This window comes from Labrus mixtus, chromosome 14 (assembly GCF_963584025.1).
Source record: "Labrus mixtus chromosome 14, fLabMix1.1, whole genome shotgun sequence".
NCBI lineage: Eukaryota > Metazoa > Chordata > Actinopteri > Labriformes > Labridae > Labrus > Labrus mixtus.
Window position 1 is genome coordinate 28,335,295 of NC_083625.1, and position 18,815 is coordinate 28,354,109.

Consider the following 18,815-nt stretch of genomic DNA (forward strand, 5'->3'; position numbering starts at 1 on the left):
TCTGTCTCGGAGCAGTGAGCTCCTGTGCAGCACGCCGGCTCTAAATGGAGGCCTGTCATGGGTGAAGAGCAGTCGCCCCTCTTGTAGACACCTCTGCATGTATTTGTGCAGGATGTGTGTGTTATTGTGACAGCATTTGTACCTGCATGTGTAGGTTCATGTCTGCCTCAGGCTTATGGGTGATGATTAAGTACGTCTGGAAATTTGGCAAAAGTTCAACCAATTAGCTTCTACCAATTATGTGAAGAAATCCTGTGAACAGCTTCAGCTTGCACATTAGCATAATGGAAGCACCAGTGGAGCATACTGTGTTAGAATGGGAAGACTCTCTGTACACAGATACCTGCCTCTTGTTTTTCTTCTCATTTGAATCAACATTGAATTAGCATGTAAGTATTACAGCCTGACACCCTCACATACAATATTTAGCGCTCTGTTAAGAACAATAGATCAGGGGTTACAATGCTTCATTTGTGCTGTGCAGCAGAGGCGTCTGACTCATGGCTCAGTCATATTCTGATGCTGCTATAAAGAAAAACAAAGAGGCTTTATTATACAGCCAGAAGCCGAGTTACAGCTGCATCTTAGAGCGAGGAGGTCATAATGTCTGAGAGAGAAAAACACAAGTACAATAAGCAGTGTGGAGCTGATAAAAGACAGAATGAGAGAAGAAGAAGAAGAAGAAGGATGAGAAGTGAAATGATGACTTTCTCTCATGCAGACTCTCAAGACTTATTACATTACAAGTTCACAATATCATTATGAAGCTCCGCCTCCACTCAGACTTTATTACATTGAATCAGCATCAGTGTTGGTGTTGCAGTGTGTGATTTAACGTTCTGTTTCTGTTATTCCTCTGATTCTATCTCTAATACAAGCTCAGCTTTGAAACAGCCTCATCTCAACATTATGTTATTGTCATATTTTCATCGATGGTGAGACGTTACAGGATCGTTAAAGTCCCTCTTTGAACTGGTAATATCAAAGGAGCTTCTGACTCTCTTTAGCTGTGATGGTTTGAGATCTAGAAGTCTGTTAATATGATAATTGTGTGAGATATTTTTAGATGTTCCACCTGACAACACAGCAACTCCAGAGGTAAAATTACTGTTTTGGTAAATGGAGGCTTTCAATACAGAGACACAGTTATAAGGGCGGTAATTAATCAAGTTTCAATTTCAATAACAATTTTGTCTTCCCATGATCATGAAAACAAGAGAATCGAGATTACAAAGCAGCCAGAACAAGTCAGTACGACCCCAAATAAATGTCTGGAATTCCCCTTAAATGAACAAACATCTGATTATCTACTAAAATAAACTTTTAAAATTCAACATCCAGCGAATGAATCCTCAGTCAGCTATGATCATGACCAATCAGAGGAGAGTCACTGTGTGTGTATGTGTGTGTGTGTGTGTGTGTGTGTGTGTGTGTGTGTGTGTGAGTGTGTGTGTGTGTGCCCTCACAGACACAATCTAATCCTTCATTAATGAAACTGATTGAAGTCAATGAGGCTGCATGACACACAGACAGAGAGAGTCAAAGAGAAACACAGAGACTTCCCCTCAGAGCCAGAGACTGCTACGACCACTGAGAGGAGGTCAACGTGGTGAACACACACAACATGAGTGATTGTAAACTACAGCAAAGAAGACAACAAGAGAGAGAGAGAGTGCTCATAATAAAGAGGTGCAGCATTAATGAAAGAAGTTTGTTCATCTCAGTAAAAAGAGAATCAACACGTTCAATATCACTCTGGAACATGTTTTGTTCTTAGGGTCAATATGTCCAAAGAGTTTTTTTACACTTGCAGCACCCACAACCTCAGTTTCACAGTGCTTCTCAACTGCAATCATTGTTGCTATATACATAAGTTAACTTCTGCTTCCCTCAGTAATGACCGTTAGGTGTGTTTTAGAAAGCTCTGTGTGATTAATATTTGATTTTTAATGTCAAGATGTAAAGGAGTCATGTCTGGCATTAGCAGCCGCTCTACACCTTGAAGTTCTTCCCTTTCTAAAAGATGAGTCAGATAAACATCTCCTCCTTGTTGTTGTTGACAAAGCTGATATCAGAAGTCCCGCCCCTTTTTGATTTTGATTGGTCAGTGAGGGAGAAGTGACATTGACTTAGCTTCTTTAAAATGAGAGCGCTGAGAGCGCAGCGACAATAAACAGCTGAAGCAAAGAGAGTTTTAGCACTCAGGCTGGGTGGTGGAAACACTGAACTACATTAGTTTTGTATTGAAAACTGGAGCTGACTTTGCATAAAATGTTGTCTGTGGACACAAGCCCTTAATCCAGCTCTGCTCAGAATCACAACATTACTCTAAATGTGGTTTGTCATCTTCTGCAAACAGTTTGAGCCTCAGTACTTCTAAGATCAACACCAATGAACTTCAACCACAATCAAGCATCAAAAAGTCCTTCAAACTTCAGGAGTTCTTCCAAAGTCAGCAACATACTGTGATCAAAAGGAGCGTGTAAAAGAGAAAACAAAGGTCCATGATATGTTGAGTCAGTGTGTGATAACAGAGAGAAACAAAGGCTCTGCTACTGTACCAGAGCTGGCTGTGTTGGTGACAGTCCACTTTCAACCAGTCTGAGTGATTTGTTTCACTTACCTAGAGAGAGAGAAAAGAGAAACACTATTAGATTCTACATTCAGAGTGTACGCTGCATTAACAAGAGGAGAGGATTCATACATTCACTCATTGTGATCAGATTTATCACTGACTGACAAAAGGATTTGATTCAACTGAACAATCAGACATGAAGTGATAGTATGACACACACAGATATTTGAGCCTGGAGAAACTCATCAACTGTGTTTGATGAAGCACTTATTCAAAATTAAAGTGAGCAGACAGAAGACAGAAACATCTCATGTGTCCTTCATCAAAGTCACACATTAATCAGTGACTATATCTGAGATAACAACACAAACTACACTCATCTTTACAAATGTGTAGTAACACAAACACACAAACACAGCAGTCCCTAGAGATGTGAGGTGACACACTCATCATGGGCTCATGCTGGAGGGAACCCTGCAGCTCTGTAGTTTTCTGTGGATCTCACTGTTTTCAACATTTATAGTGGAGCTGCTTCAGTGTGCTGCAGTCAGCAGTTTTCAGCACTCATACAACACAAGAGGTTCTTTTGAACACTTTCACAGTAAACTTTGACTTGTTCAAGAAATGCTGTGGACACACTGCTGTTTGACAGATGGAGTAATGCAGTGTGGGTGGTTGTGGCTCAGGGGGAAAGGCGGGTTGACCTCTGAGCAGAAGGTCTGCTGTTCAATCCCCAGCTCCTCTAGTCAATTTATTGTTCTCAAAGGAAGACACTGAACTGAAAACTGAAAACAAACCCTGCCTTCTGAGTGTCTGAATCTGTGTTTGAATGGAAGAACATGTAATGATACACTGAGCAGTGTGAGAACATAGAAAGGGATTTAGTAACTGTAACGTTTGTGACAAAGACAGAGAACCCAGATGCAGACCAAGGATGATTTATTATAACAAAAAGACCAAAAGACAAAAACAAAGGCTTACTTTATCCAGTAGAAAACAACAGAGTCCATCAAAACAAGGAGCAAACACGATTAGATCCAAGAGGAGACAATGATGGAGCCAGAGATGATGACCAGTTAAACAAACTATTACAGAGGGGAATGAACTCAGAGGCTAAATCCAAACAGAGTTATCAGACACAGAACAATAAGGACAGGACACTCTTGTTCAACTCTCCAGTCCAGTCAGTGGAAGGACGGGGCACAAAACCACAAAGGATGGAAAACCCTCAAAGAGCAGCAACATGAGGGGATTAAATGATAAAAATAAAACATGAAATAATATGTGAAACTAAACTAACTAAACTAAAACTAAACAAAGGAAAACTCATAAAAAAATGTCACTACATGTTAGAAATCAAAGAGTGAAAATAAAGAGCACTATTCAGAGATCAAACAAGTTGAAGTAAAGAAGTGTGCAGCTTTTCTCTCCATCACTTGTTTGAAACACACACGAGGTACACAGCAGAGTTTCTTCTGTTCTGCTCACATCAAGGTCACACTGAATCAAACAGCCTCTGCAGGTGATTAATGCACAGAAGAAATGTCAAGCTAACTTATTAGCTGCTGCAGTAAAGGAATAATATGAACCTTTAACATGAAGGATGAGTCCATTCAGCTGCTGCTACATATTAATGACTGCTGCATGAGCCCCGAGCTGCTGAACAGCAAAGACTCATGGGAGGAAACTTTTCATTTTCTCTCTTATGATTGCATCAAAGAACTAAAGTTATTTTACACTTTATTGTGCATGTTGTACAATGTGAAACTAACCAATAACTAATAAGATTCATACTTTACATTACAGTGAAATCAAACAGAAGCTGTTTTCTGACAAACTCAGGACCTCGTTGTTTATTCTTCCTAAACTTAAATGTCAAAGCAGATTTGATGTTCTCTTGAGAAACAGCAGACTGAATGAGACTCTGCACAGACTGATGAAGAAGATCTTCTTTAAATACAAGATGTATTTCTCTCTGTGTAGATTTGATTCCTGCTGGATTGACTGACCTTGAATCAAGCTGTTACACTTCTATTGTGATGATGATGCACTCACTTCTCCTCCATGCTATCAGTGTAAATGTGAGCTCATACAGCCTCTCACATCCTGCATTGAATCATCTTCAGCTGTCCTCTGTGGGCTCTCAAAGTGAACTCAAAGTTACCCATAATCCTTTGAGTCAGCAGCATCTCCACCACAGATTATATATCAAACAATAAGCACTTTAAGAATCTTTGATTTGATGCTTTCAATCCGTTCCTCCAACATTTGAAGCTGCTTCATGTCCTGAGGGGAACAAGATTAACTTCTATTAGAGACTATTAGTGCTTTCATATGAAATATTCATTATGAATTAAAAGTCAGTTTAACAAAGAGAGCAGCAACATGTAATCTGAGGCTCGATGCATTCAGAGGTCTAACTGCTCAGTGTTTGATCATCACAGTGGGACAGATGTGGACTTTAAAGTCAGAGCGCAGCAGAGAAATCATCTTTAAAATGTAACAAACAAAGTCACACAGCACAGTGAGCTCTCTGTTTATCTTTGTCCATTCAAAACTCCACCAGCAGCTTACTTTAATATCAAATATGTATCTATAATTTGCTCTCATGGCTTCTCATTGCACTGCTATGCTGACGATACCCAGCTCTTCCTGTCATTCCCGCCAGACGATGTTACAGTCTCCGCAAGAATCTCACCATGCCTTGCTGATATCTCTAAATGGATGAATGAACGTCACCTTCAACTCGACCTTTCAAAGACTGAGCTCCTTGTCATCCCAGCCAGTCCCTCTATGCAACCACAGATCAATATCCAGCTTGGAACAACCGAACTCATGCCCACAAAGTCTGCCCGGAACCTGGGTGTCATGATTGATGACCAGCTAACATTTAAGTTTCAAGTGGCCTTACCTGTCAGAACATGCTACACAGCTCCTGGTACAGGCTCTTGTGATATCACACATTGCAACTCTCTACTGGCAGGTCTTTCTACATGCACTATCAAACCCCTGCAGATGATACAAATTGCAACAGCACGACTGGTCCTCCCTAAAAGAGCACATGTCACTCTGCTGTTCATCTCCTTACACTGGCTCCCAGTTACTGCTCGCATCAAATTTAAAACTCTGCTGCTCGCTTACAAAACAGCGACAACAACGTCTCCTCCTTACCTAAACTCTATAATCCAGGTCTACACTCCCTCCCCCCCTACGCTCTGCCAATGAAAGGCGTCTGATCCAACCTTCACAACAAGATCCTAAGACGCTGACTAGACTCTTCTCCTCTGTTGCCCCCCGGTGGTGGTATGAACTACCAAACTCCATGTGATCTGCAGAGTCCCTCTGAACCTTTAAGAAAAAGTTAAAGACCCAGCTCTTTCATGAATACCTACTAACTTAATGATGATGGTCTCCATATTATTGGTGATGATGATGGTAATGACGCTGGTTTTTGTTTGATAACGACGACTTATCAGATGGTTTCTGTACTGATTAGAGCTTTCAAGAACTGCCGTCAATGTTGTGCTTTGCCTCTGTGCAATTTATGTCCAATCGGACTTACTGACTGTTGAAGCCAAATAGTTGATTTTGTGATTTATTGGATATTTTGCATTTGTTTATCAATTTTGAGTTGTTTATTGATTATTTATTATTGAAATGAATTTATTAATTAATGCAGAGTGGAGGAAAGGACGGTGCGTAATACAAACTCCGCCCCACAATTGAACAAGCTAGAGCGGCTGCTAATGAATATCAGCTATGCCCAGTCGGGGAACTGGGTTCCCAGGTATGCAGTCACACTGTTTTTAGACCGCAGCAAAGCAGCCACTGCAGCAAAGCAGCCACAAAATCTACACAAAAGAATCTATCGCCAGGTAACGCACCGGCCTGTGTCTCCTCCATCCCGGTAAGAAAAGAATGCTAAAATTGTCTGTTAAGAAGAGGAATAAACAACGGAAAACTTGTGGTTAATTGGGCGCGTATTGCACTTTTACTGACATTGTTCCCTTTTCCCTAGATCCTTGCATGTGTTGTACTTACTCTCTGATGTACGTCGCTTTGGATAAAAGCATCTGCTAAATGAATTATAGAATTGTAGAATTGTAAATTATCCAAGAGTGTTCCTTTTTTGGCCTGGTGCAGATTTCGTATATATGTTTTACCCTATCTATGTACGATTGTAAAGGCCTGGGCTAGAGCCGAGGGGGTGCATCGAGGAGGGGCATGAGACGAGAGGTCTCCAGGCTGCAGCCACACACGACTCAAACTATCAGAGAGAGAATGGAGCAGCACAAACTGTGTCAGCGTTTATAAAACTTGATTTTAATTCAGTTAGATAAAGGGTCCTTTATGGAATCACTGCATATATTACAGTGTTATCAAGACTTATTAAGACAAACAACATACAATCATACACACAAACATTTCCACTAGTTCACTCTCCTTATGTTTCAAACATCAGATTTGGTTATTGTGTTTGAGTTGATGAGTTCAGTAGTTCAGGTGATGTGAGGAGAGGATTGATCATGTAAAATGTGGAGCACAGTACTGCTTATATAAGAGCTTCACATGATCAGGTTACTGTTTGACCTCTTTTTATTCTTCATTATACAGTCTGAGAGAGAACATCTTTTTATCTTCACACTTCAGAATTAGAGACCTACTTAAGCAGAGCTCTTTGATATTGAGTAATGTTGAACAAATTAAGGTCACATCAAGTTTAAAATCTGCCCCAAAAAAGTAGTATTTGTTCCACACTTGAAGTTTCTGAACAAATATCTTACAAAATAGAAATCCCTAGGCTTGTATTCCAAAGTGAATCATTCTCTAATTAGTCTTATATTCACTGTATTCACACAACAAGACAACAAAGCTCTTAATTAAATTCTCCTGATACACTCAACATGTAGACAAACAGTCTGCATCCCTACATCCTATCATCCCCTGTCTTCTTTCTCCTCATTATAATAAGAATGAAATGTTCATTTTTCATCAGTTGATGCACTGACCATGAATAAAAAGAGACAGAAAACCAAAGTCAGTGCTCTTTGAGGGCTCTGCCTGGCTCCTGTTTGTCCTGCTTTCACTCACAGAAGCTTCATGATAAATCATGTTTCAGTGGACTTTGTGTCTCTGAGAGCTGCTCTCTGCAGGTTAGAAATGAAGGCAGCTTTGTTCATATCACTCACCTGCACCTGCAGCAGCTTTCATTATGTCTACATTTCTTCTGTTGTCTTTGAGTCTACCTTTCTGTCTGCTCACATTCATGTGATTCCTAATAAATCAGAGCTGAGGAGCTTCCTCAGTTTTGGCAACAACTCATATTTAAAGGGATACTTCACCCATTTGCATTAATAATAATAATAATAATAATAATAATAATAATAATAATAAATTTGGTTTATATAGCGCTTTTCTAAATACTCAAAGACGCTTTGACAGGAGACAACAAAAAAAACAAAGCAAAAACTAAGAGAACAATACAAAATAGAAATAGTGTCAAGGGAAGAGGATGAGAGTCAGTGGTTGTAGGCGGTGATGAAAAGATGGGTTTTTAGGGATTTCTTGTCGGAATTGAGTGTGGGGGAGTCTCTGATGTTTTTAGGGAGAGAGTTCCAGAGGGTGGGAGCTGCAATGGAGAAGGCCCTGTCCCCCCAGGACCGAAGGTTGGTCCTGCAGGGGGGGGACAGGAGGTTTGCATCCGCAGACCTGAGAGTGCGGGTGGGAGTGTGTCGGTGGAGGAGGTGAGACAGGTAGGGGGGAGCCAGGTTGTGGAGGGCTTTGTAGGTGATGATGAGGAGTTTGAAGTGGATACGCTGGGGGATGGGAAGCCAGTGGAGGTCATGAAGGACAGGGGTGATGTGATCTGGGGTGCGGGAGTGTGTGAGGAGACGAGCAGCGGAGTTTTGAATGTATTGAAGCTTTATTAAGCTTTGTATCATTAGAAACCTGGTAGTATTTTTGAATGGTCGTGCATCCCACCCTCATTTTCCCCTGAGAAGGGAAATCTTTGTATTTCTAAGTCTGAAAAGGAGCTTCCAGTGACGCAAAATTACAATTTTTGCGTCACTGGAAGATGTTGCGGTTAGCGGGGTGAAACTACAACGCTAGTTCCTCATATTTTCGATTACTGAAGCTACAGACCAATCACAGATCAGTGGGTGGGAACTCACTCCCAGAAACTTAACGTCTGCCATATTGCTTGGAAGCTATGCTAACAGGCTCTATGGAGAAAGCTGATAATGGCATAAAAATATAAATATAGCGTCGAGATGGCTGCTGCCGACAGGCCGGTCTTGTGTTTTGGCTGCTGCGGCCGCTGGTCGCAGGGGCCGCTGCCAGCTCAGCAACCGAGACATAATGCACGGACCCAATATCCCTCATCAATACAGACATAAAAATAATGAGCAAAGCACTATCCACAAGAATCGAAATGGTCACTACATCCATAATCCACATTGATCAAACAGGTTTTATTAAAGGTAGACACGCAAACATTAACACACGCAGACTATTCAACATAATTCACCAAGCAACACAGACCACAGAAGAAACAATAATAGCTTCTTTAGATGCCGAAAAAGCATTTGACCACGTAAACTGGACATTTTTACTTGCCACACTTCATAAATTTGGATTGGGAAAGTAATTTATCACCTGGGTCAAAACACTATACAACTCACCAAGAGCAACAGTCACAGTCAATGGTCTAACGTCATCAAGCTTCACACTGCACAGAGGAACAAGACAAGGATGCCCACTCTCTCCCTCTATTTGCAATATACATCGAACCACTTGCTGCAGCAGTCCGCCAGAATAAACTCAATCACCCAATGTAACCCACAAGATAAGTTTATATGCTGACGACATCATACTCTACCTACAAAATCCACAAATCTCACTACAAGAAACAATGAATCTTTTTAAAAAATACTCCAAAATCTCTAATTACTCAATAAACTGGACCAAATCAACACTGCTTCTCTGTAAAGAGGTGGAACCCGGCAGCCCTACCACTACCTATTCCCTCCACCACTGAAACTATAAGATACCTAGGCATCAATATCTCCCCCAAATTGTCAGAACTTATATCATTGAATTTCAAATCACTGATCAGAAATATAGAAGACAACACGACCAGATGGATGAATCTACTGATATCACTCATAGGAAGAATAGCAATCACCAAAATGACCATACTTCCCAAAATAAATTACATTTTCTCTATGATCCCAGCATGTCCACCCCCCACATGGTTTAGTTCCTTAAACTCAACAATAACCAAATTTTACTGGAAAAACAAAAAACCTAGAATAAAATTGACCACACTTCAAACACCAAAAAATACCGGAGGACTAGATGCACCAAACTTTTATAACTACTTCCTGGCAAACCAGTTACAAATCATAACAAAATGGACACACCCCACGAACAATCCCACCCATGGCTAGACATAGAACAGGAACAATGCAAAAACATACCCATATCAACCCTACCATTTATCAGCACCTCAATTAAATGTCATAACTCCTTCAAAAATCCTCTCATTGCTACAGCCCTAACAGCACGGTGGAAAGCCCACAAAATAATGAACACAACACCCACACCCTGTAAGAACACACCAATATGGAACAACCCAGACTTTCTTCAAAACAAAACACCACTGAATCTCACCACCTGGAAGGACAAAGGCATCACCCAGCTTCAACATATAATTCAAAACAAAACCTTCATCCCCTTCAAAGAAATAACTCAAAAGTACAATATAAACAATAAATCTCACTTCCAATATCTCCAAATCCAATCTATCATAACACATAAATTTAACCTCAAACAAGACTACATCGAAAATTATACACTAGCACAGTGATTCTTAACCATGGGGCCACGGCCCACACTTGGGCCGCGAGCGCCACCTAGAGGGCCGCAAAAAACTTTCCGTTTTGCACCTGTGGGCCGCGGGGGCCGCGGCACCGCACCGCAAACCGCAGGTTATCCATCAGATGCTCAGTTACAATACCGCTTCCCACCACTTGGTGGCGGTAATGCGCCAGTCAGTTGTTTAACAAGCTCCAATAAGCAGAAGAAGACACTCGGTGAGCCGTTAGCCTGTAGTGAAGTCAGAAAGTGATGGAGAAGTTTTTGAAAAGAAAAAATGAAGAGGAAAGTGGTGCCAAACCCCCCACAAAGGCAAAAATATTGCGCAGGTACAATCCGGACTTTATAAAGTAAGGATTTGTGAACGGAGGTACCGAGGCAACTCCAAGAGCTCAGTGTGTTGAGTGTGGACTTGCGCTATCAAACGAAGCACTAAAGCCTTCAAAATTAAAGCGGCATCTTGAAACCAAACATCCAACGCTCGTGGGAAAGCCGGTGGAATTTTTCAAGAGAAAAGAAAATGGACTTCAGATGCAGAAAATGTCTGTCGTGTCACTGACAGGTAATTCTAAATGTGCTTTGAAAGCCAGCTACCTCGTAGCCAGACGTGTGGCACAGAGTAAGAAAGCGTTCACCATAGCGGAGGAATTGGTTCTGCCTGCCGCTGTGGATATGTGCCGTGAGATGCTCGGAGAGGCTGCTTCAAAGAAGCTGCTGACCATCCCACTCTCAAACGACACTGTGAGTCACCGTATCGCGGACATGGCCTCAGATATCAGACATCAGCTTCTGGAAAGAATACAAAGTAGCCCATTTTTCTCTTTGCAACTAGATGAGTCCACTGATGTTACAAATGCTGCACTGCTGCTGGTTTTTGTTCGCTATCGCTGGGACAGTAGTTTGCACGAAGACATACTGTTTTGTGGAGAGCTACCAACACGAACTACGGCTCAGGAATGTTTCCGCTGCATGGATGAGTATTTCACTGAGAACGGCCTGGACTGGCAGAACTGTGTTGGGGTGTGCAGTGATGGTGCAGCGTCAATGACTGGCAGGCATCACGGCGTCATCAGGCAGATACTTGATCGTGCACCAGAAGCTAAATGGACCCACTGTTTCCTCCACCGTGAAAGCTTTGCATCAAAAAAGATGTCACCAGAGTTCAACGAGGTGATGGATGTAAGTGTGAAAACCATCAACTTCATTAAAAATAATGCTGTGAACTCCAGATGTTTTGCCAAGCTTTGTGAGGACATAGAAGCAGATCATGTCCAGCTGCTCTATCACAGTGAGGTGAGATGGCTCTCAAGAGGACAGGTCCTCAACCGTTTGTTTGAATTGAGGAATGAGGTCTTCTCTTTTCTGACTGAGAAAAAATCTCCTCTTGCACATTACTATGCCAACACGAAGTTCACAGCTAAACTTGCCTACCTCTGTGACATTTTTTCATTGCTGAACCAGCTGAACATCTCACTTCAAGGGAGAAATAGCAACATGTTTTTTGTTGCAGACACAGTTCAAGCTTTCAAGAGGAAACTTGCTTTGTGGACTAAGAGGGCCCAGGAAAAGAGGATGGACATGTTTCCACTTTTGTCTGACATTTTGGAAAACTCCCCTCAGGTGAAGATCAGTGACTCGGTCTCTCAGCACCTCTCACAACTGGCAGAGAAATTTGATGAGTACTTTCCTGAGGATCCCAGAGAGGGACACATGTGGATATTGGACCCATTTTCTGTGGATCCCACTGAAAATGATGTTGCTTTGCCCTCACATCTGGAATCCGAGCTTCTGGAAGTTTCCACCGACAGCACTTTAAAGTTGCAGTGGGGCAAACTGGACCTGGGCTCCTTCTGGATTGCTGTCTCAAAGGAGTACCCATGTCTAGCACTGAGGGCTGTGAAACTCCTTCTCCCATTCACGACTACATACCTGTGTGAATCAGGATTCTCCATTGTGGCCACAACTAAGACCAAAGCCAGAAACAGACTCAGAGCAACACTGGAGGCTACTCTGAGAGTGAGCCTTTCCCCCATTCCACCCAGACTGGATCTGATCATGTCTGAGAGGCAGGCCCAAGTGTCTCATTAAGAGATGATCATAAAAAGAGTTTATTGTTGTGACTGTTGTTATTGTTCATTTGTCACCGATATGAAGAGCAAGTTCTGGTTCTGCAATGCAAAAATGAAGACAGCTGAAGCAATTGTCAAATTATTTAGCAGTTTTAAAGCTATATTTTCGTTTGCACTTTATTTCAATTTCATTTACAGTTTATTTATTTATTTAATATTAAACTTTTATTGTTTGAATTTATTTATTTTATTACCACATGATTTTATTTATCAAATTTCCTATTTTTATTTTTATCAGTAGTAAAATCTAAAATCTAATTCTAAATTATTTTTGTGTTTTTGTGTTAATAAGCCTGACGTTAGCCTTGTTAATTGTGTTGTGAATTGTTGGCCTGTTCGGCATCTTGTTGTATGTAGAGATTGACACTACACATTACAAATAAATGTCTTTGTGATGATCACATTGTATAATGTAATTTATTTCACAAGCTTTTAGTTTGTTAAACTGTAAATTGATTTGATTTAGTTATTGAATACGAATCAAACCAAGAGTGAGGTCAATTATTATACCAATACAGTTTTAATATTTGAATGGGCCCTGGGCCACTTTGTACTGGAAAAGTTGGGCCCCGAGGTCAAAAAGGTTAAGAACCCCTGCACTAGCAGACACAATACTAAAACTCTATCTAAACTATACAAACTCATAAACATTGACCATACAATATTTCTCCCCACAACAAAATGGGAAAAAGATTTATCAACAACAATAGACCATGACACCTGAAACATAATCTGCAACAATACCTTCTCAATGACAAATAAACCTAAACTCCAACTAATTCAGTATAAGATTAACCACAGAACTCATATCACACTTAAGAAAAAACATCAAATGGGACTTTCTGATACTAATAACTGCTCAGTATGCCCCCCTAACACCCTGGATGACTACATGCATGCAATCTGGCACTGCCCACCCATACAGCAATTCTGGAAACAAATCACAACTAAACTCTCTTCAATACTGAACTGCCGGGTTCCACTCTCCCCTTCACTATGCATCCTAGGAAACACTCTTTCAATCACACTTCCCAACAACCAAAAAAACACAATACTCATTGGGCTCACTGTCGCCAAGAAAGCAATCCTCCTCAACTGGAAAAGCAGAAAAAAACTAAACACCTCAGTATGGATAGATCTCTTTGTCGAACACATCACCATGGAAAAACTTACAGCATCCATCCACAATAAAACACACCAATTTCTGACAACTTGGGAGCCAATCCTCACCTCACTACTTCCCGAATAACATAGTTCAAACCCCTGATATTCACTACCACAAATATAGACACATACAAATACATACACACACACACACATTAAGACACACACACATATTAAGACACACACACACACACACACACACACACATAAAAACACATACACAAAGACACACAACCTTTTTTATTTATTTATTTATTTTTCCTTTTTGTTTCCTTTCTGTATAACTATTACAACTTATTTGTGAATTTATTTTCCTCTTACCATCAAATTTAATCTTTTTTTTATTACTATTATTATTATTATTGTCCTTAGCCACCATTTCATTATGACCTATTTATTGATTTATTTCCTCTCCCCCCCTTATATTCATATCATATTTATCATCATAAATTCTCATCACAGCCACTCTCATTTTTCATGCATTTCTTTTTATTTTATTTATTTCTTTTCTCTTTCTCTTTCCCCAATCCAGATGATTGTCTGTTTTTCTTGTCTGTTTGCCTTGTTTTATTCGTCTCCCCTGTCTCCTACATACTTTTGTTCTTGTCATATCCCTCACTTGTCTTGTATTGTTCTGCATCACCTAATAAAAAATAAATAAATAAATAAAAAATAATGCACGGACTGTCGGTGGCGGTGAGGACAAGGAGCCGGGGCCGGCTCGAGCTGGAGTGGACTGGTAGTGTAGGTGCTCTCACTGTTTGTCTATGGACACAGACATAGAGTCTGTTTGCTGCCAGGAATTTCCAAGATCAATTCCTTCTGGAAGAAATCTCTGAATTAGTTGAGGAAACGGTCTTATGTGTTGAAGTAAACATGTCTGTAAATGTTTTTATTACTATATTTGTACTGCTATACTGTATATTTTGGAGAAACTGTAACGATCGAATTTCCCTCTGGAATTAATAAAGTATTTCTGAACTAGAAGACCTTAGTGGGAGTGGCCTGCGGTGCTGTGCATTCTGGGAGTAGGTGTCTTTCATCCACATGAGCCAAAAAGACACTTTCCGTCTTTTCTCGGCCAAGAAGGCACCAACTGCAAAATTTATTTCACATTTCTACTACATATATGACCCAATGTCAATACAGATTCATGTTTCAATGGGTGAAGTATCCCTTTAAAAAGACTTGAACATAAACATGTTTTGATTCTCTTCATGCTGTGATAATGAGATGTATTTTTACCCTCTGAGAACAGAAAGTCTTTCTTATCTTTTATGATACCATGCTCTTGATCAAAGATAAATTCCCCTAGGGGCAATAAAGGTTTCATTCATTCAAGGAGTGATCATGAAAACACTTTAAAGATACTTGAACAAAAGTATTAGAATCACTACCACTCATCTCTCTGAAACAGTCCCAACATTTAATAGAAAGTTTGACACAAAGTTAATTTTACTTTGAATTTAGGGTTTCTGTTATTTTTCTTCCTTTGTACACATGTATGTTAGAGCTATAACTTTTACTTTAAAGTTTTACATTAAATCTGCTGCATGTCTTTCTTACGGAGCCCTGGAGGTGACATGGATGTTTTTTTTTTTTTTATCTTGCACGTGCGAGTTACTATCTCGCACGCGTGACTTATAATAAGTGAGGAATTTTAAGGAGTAAAGAGGAATTTTCCTTCCTTTACTATCTCGCAGATAGTACAGAAAAGCAGTAGCAGTGAATGCAGGCCTATTGTATTGGATCGAGACAGTCTCATCATTTTTTTTTTCAATTTAGGTATGCGTCATAAAGAAATACTTAGAAGCATAGCCTTATATGGTTTCATTTTAAGCCAGAGGCATCTTATCAGAATCCTTGGAGAATACAGACTTTGTCGTTGACAATTTTCGGACTTGCAGGAAGTAATTGATTTTATCAGTGTGCAATTGAGAGGCCCTGGGAGACATCATGGTTACCGGTGGATGTACAGAAAGTGTCTAGGACATGGACTTAAGGTACGAAAAGAGGATGTGAGATTGATCCTGTCAGAGCTCGATCCTGTGAGTAGCAGAATGCGCCAGAGACGACGACTAAGGAGGCAGTATTTTTCTGAAGGACCTAATTTTATTTGGCACATGGATTCCTATGACAAGCTGAAACCCTATGGCATCTGTATTAATGGGTGCATTGATGGGTTTTCAAGAAAGATCATGTGGTTGAAAGCAGCCCAAACAAGCAGTAATCCCCATGTAATTGGAGGCTACTTTGTTGAAGCCATGGAAGAAGTTGGAGGTGGCCCAAGGATTGTCCGCACAGATCAAGGAACAGAAAACGTCGTTGTTCGTGATATCCAGGTACAATGCTGGAAGAAATAGGCCTACTCAAACCCTTTAAAAAAATTTAAATATTCAAGTAAAATAAAAGCACCTCATAATTATACTTAACTACAGTGCTTGAGTAATTGTACTTAGTTACTTTCCACCTTTGTCTAGGTATTCATGCGTCGAGATGGTTTGGATAGAAGAGCAGCCGAACAAAGCCACATCGGAGGAGCAAGCACTGCTAATCAACGAATTGAAAGTTGGTGGGGTGTCATGCGAAAGGAAGGCATTGAATACTGGATCCAGCTACTGGGAGAGCTCAAAGATCAAGGTCTTTTTTGGGGAGATTTCCTGGACAAAGCACTGTCACAGTTCTGTTTCATGAACATCATTCAGGTATGTCAATTCTTGATAATATTGATTGAATGATTGATTGATTGATTAATTGATGTAGTCTACTGTATTAATCCTAGCCTGTCTTTTATTGTTTGTTTGTTTTGTTTAGTTGGAATCCCATTAACTAATATACAGTATCATTTACAGGAAGAAGAATATTACATTAGGATATGTAAAGTAGATCTACCTATCTATCTGATTGCAAGAGAACTGGGTCCTTACGCATGTGTATATCTGTATGTATCTTTGTCTTTAGCATTACGTTAAATTCATTAATTAATTACAATATTTGTTAACCAAATGTATATGTGGGACAGTGGCATAAAAGGACACCCCCCCTATATATTTGTTTATTTATTATTTACAACTAATTATTGTGGCTCAAAGGAAAAGATTTAGGCATTGTAATTCCAGAGTTTCACCACAAGAGGGAGTTTGTGGTTAACGGTCACTCTTGGTCAGTGCAGGTCAATCATTGTGTTGTTCTGATGAAGCTCAGAGAGGAGCATATGATTTACAATGCTGCTTTATGTTTATGTTTGCAGAAAAAAGTAAAACAACATACAACTCCAAGCGCACTGTGGTTCATTCAAGTGTGCTACATATACCCTTATATACCCTTATACCTTGAAATACTCACCTGTGCAGTTGTAAGCAAGGGGAATTTGTTTAGAAAATATAATTTGAGAATAAACTTTGACCTGTAATCCATGTAATGTGTACACATATGTAAAATGTATATTTAATGTGAAATACTGTTTAGTTCTCCTCCACTGTCTCTCTCTCTCTCTGTCTGTGTGTGTCTTTTTTTCTCTCGCTCTCTCTCTTTAAGAGTAATGTATAACCTGCATCTCTCTGCATTTTTTCAGGAGGAGTTAAATGAGATACGAAATGTCTGGAACACACATCGCATCCGACCATCTAGGAACCCTACTGTGCCCAGTGGGATACCTAACATCATGTTTTCAGCACCTCATTTGTGGGTTGCAGATGACCACATAGTCCATTTTAATGCCATTGACCTTGCTACAGCCAAGCAGACCTGCAAGTTCCTAACAACCATCCCATGTGATGAGGACATTTTTGATGTCTGTACCATCACCATGGAAGAATCAGGGTTAGGCTTTCCAAACAACACATCAGAGGCACTGGATTTCTACATGTCATTGAGGGATGTTATCCGTCCTCAATTGTTTGAGTAGTATTTTGTGTTGTGTCTCTCTGTCTATGTGTAAGTGGGGAGAGGGTCCCTATCCCACCATGTCTGTCTGAGAGAGGAGTGGACACTGGCGTGCCCCTATCTCCAATCATACCTTGCCTGGAATCATTTGAATAACATTTTTGTAAACATTTTGTAGTTTTAGAAATACTGTATATAATATAACATTCAATTCTTTACCTACACCTTGTAACTTGTATAAAGATTTACATGCCTTTGCAACTTTCTTAACTGACTGAATCTTTCCCTGCAAGTGTTGCAGAGGTACAGTTTCTCACCTGTGTGAGTTCTCATATGATTCCTAAGAATTCAGTAGTAGTATTTTTTGTTACTGAGTGACACATTGTCCATTCAAAATAGTCTATTTGTCATAAATATATTCTTTAATAAGTTCTGATCAGTGAGGAATACAGTAAGTAAACGTGTAAACCATTGTTTTGTGAATGTGTAGCGTGACATTTTGTTGCTGAATGTTGCCTATAGCAGCTTTTAAGGAAATATAAGAAAATGGGAACAATGAAGGCTAATGGTAATTTCATTTATTGAAGTACTTTCCTTGAAAAGTAACTGCTGCTTCAGTTGCTGTGACTTCACACCTGTAACATGCAGCTATGCATTACTGTAAGACCTTGAGTTGACTTGTTTCTGAGTGTCTACCTCTGGATTTGTCACTGTATAATGTGTTTCATACTTTTTATTTCATTAATAAAACATTGTATGTAATTACCATACATGTACCCTCACCCATTTGTAATCCATTTGGTTCAGTTTCTACACTCTAGAGGTACGGAAATAGCGTTTAGTTAACTTGATACTTTATCTTCATAGGAGACACCTCCAAATACTGAAAATGTGCTAGTTATATTGTATTAACACACTAGACCATTCAGACCGGTTGAAATAACATTTAAGTAAAAAAGCTTAACTCAAAGCCAAGTTAAATAACATACTATTGAACAGAGTGCTATTGGCAGAACCGCAGTAAAATAACATGCATCCTCCAATCCTTCGAGCCAGAGTGCAAGTGAGATACAGTAACTCGCGCGTGCGAGATAATAAAAAAAAAACTAAAAAAAAACATCCATGTCACCTCCAGGGCTCCGTACTTTGTTATAGGTCAACTCTGAAAATGTTTCAATGAGTAC

General features: G+C 40.0%; 2 protein-coding genes across 2 annotated transcripts in view; one reads left to right on the forward strand and one right to left on the reverse strand.

Annotated features, from left to right (window-relative positions):
• The window catches only part of ntm (neurotrimin), an 893,017-nt gene that overhangs the window by 547,680 nt on the left and 326,522 nt on the right, over positions 1 to 18,815 (reverse strand). The gene's annotated exons all lie outside the window — the stretch shown is intronic.
• LOC132988566 (uncharacterized) lies at positions 15,316 to 18,395 on the forward strand. The gene is made up of 3 exons (XM_061056025.1): positions 15,316 to 16,088; positions 16,227 to 16,451; positions 17,324 to 18,395. The coding sequence occupies exons 1-3, from the start codon at positions 15,717 to 15,719 to the stop codon at positions 17,651 to 17,653; spliced, it is 927 nt and encodes a 308-aa protein (XP_060912008.1). The 5' UTR covers positions 15,316 to 15,716; the 3' UTR covers positions 17,654 to 18,395.

What these genes read in the sequence shown, in the direction of transcription:
- LOC132988566 (XM_061056025.1), top strand. Translation starts at nt 15,717, where the DNA reads ATGTACAGAAAGTGTCTAGGACATGGACTTAAGGTACGAAAAGAGGAT. An exon ending in TCGTTGTTCGTGATATCCAG is followed by an intron (nt 16,089 to 16,226) that starts GTACAATGCTGG and finishes ACCTTTGTCTAG; the next exon opens with GTATTCATGCGTCGAGATGG. An exon ending in GTTTCATGAACATCATTCAG is followed by an intron (nt 16,452 to 17,323) that starts GTATGTCAATTC and finishes TTTTTTCAGGAG; the next exon opens with GAGTTAAATGAGATACGAAA.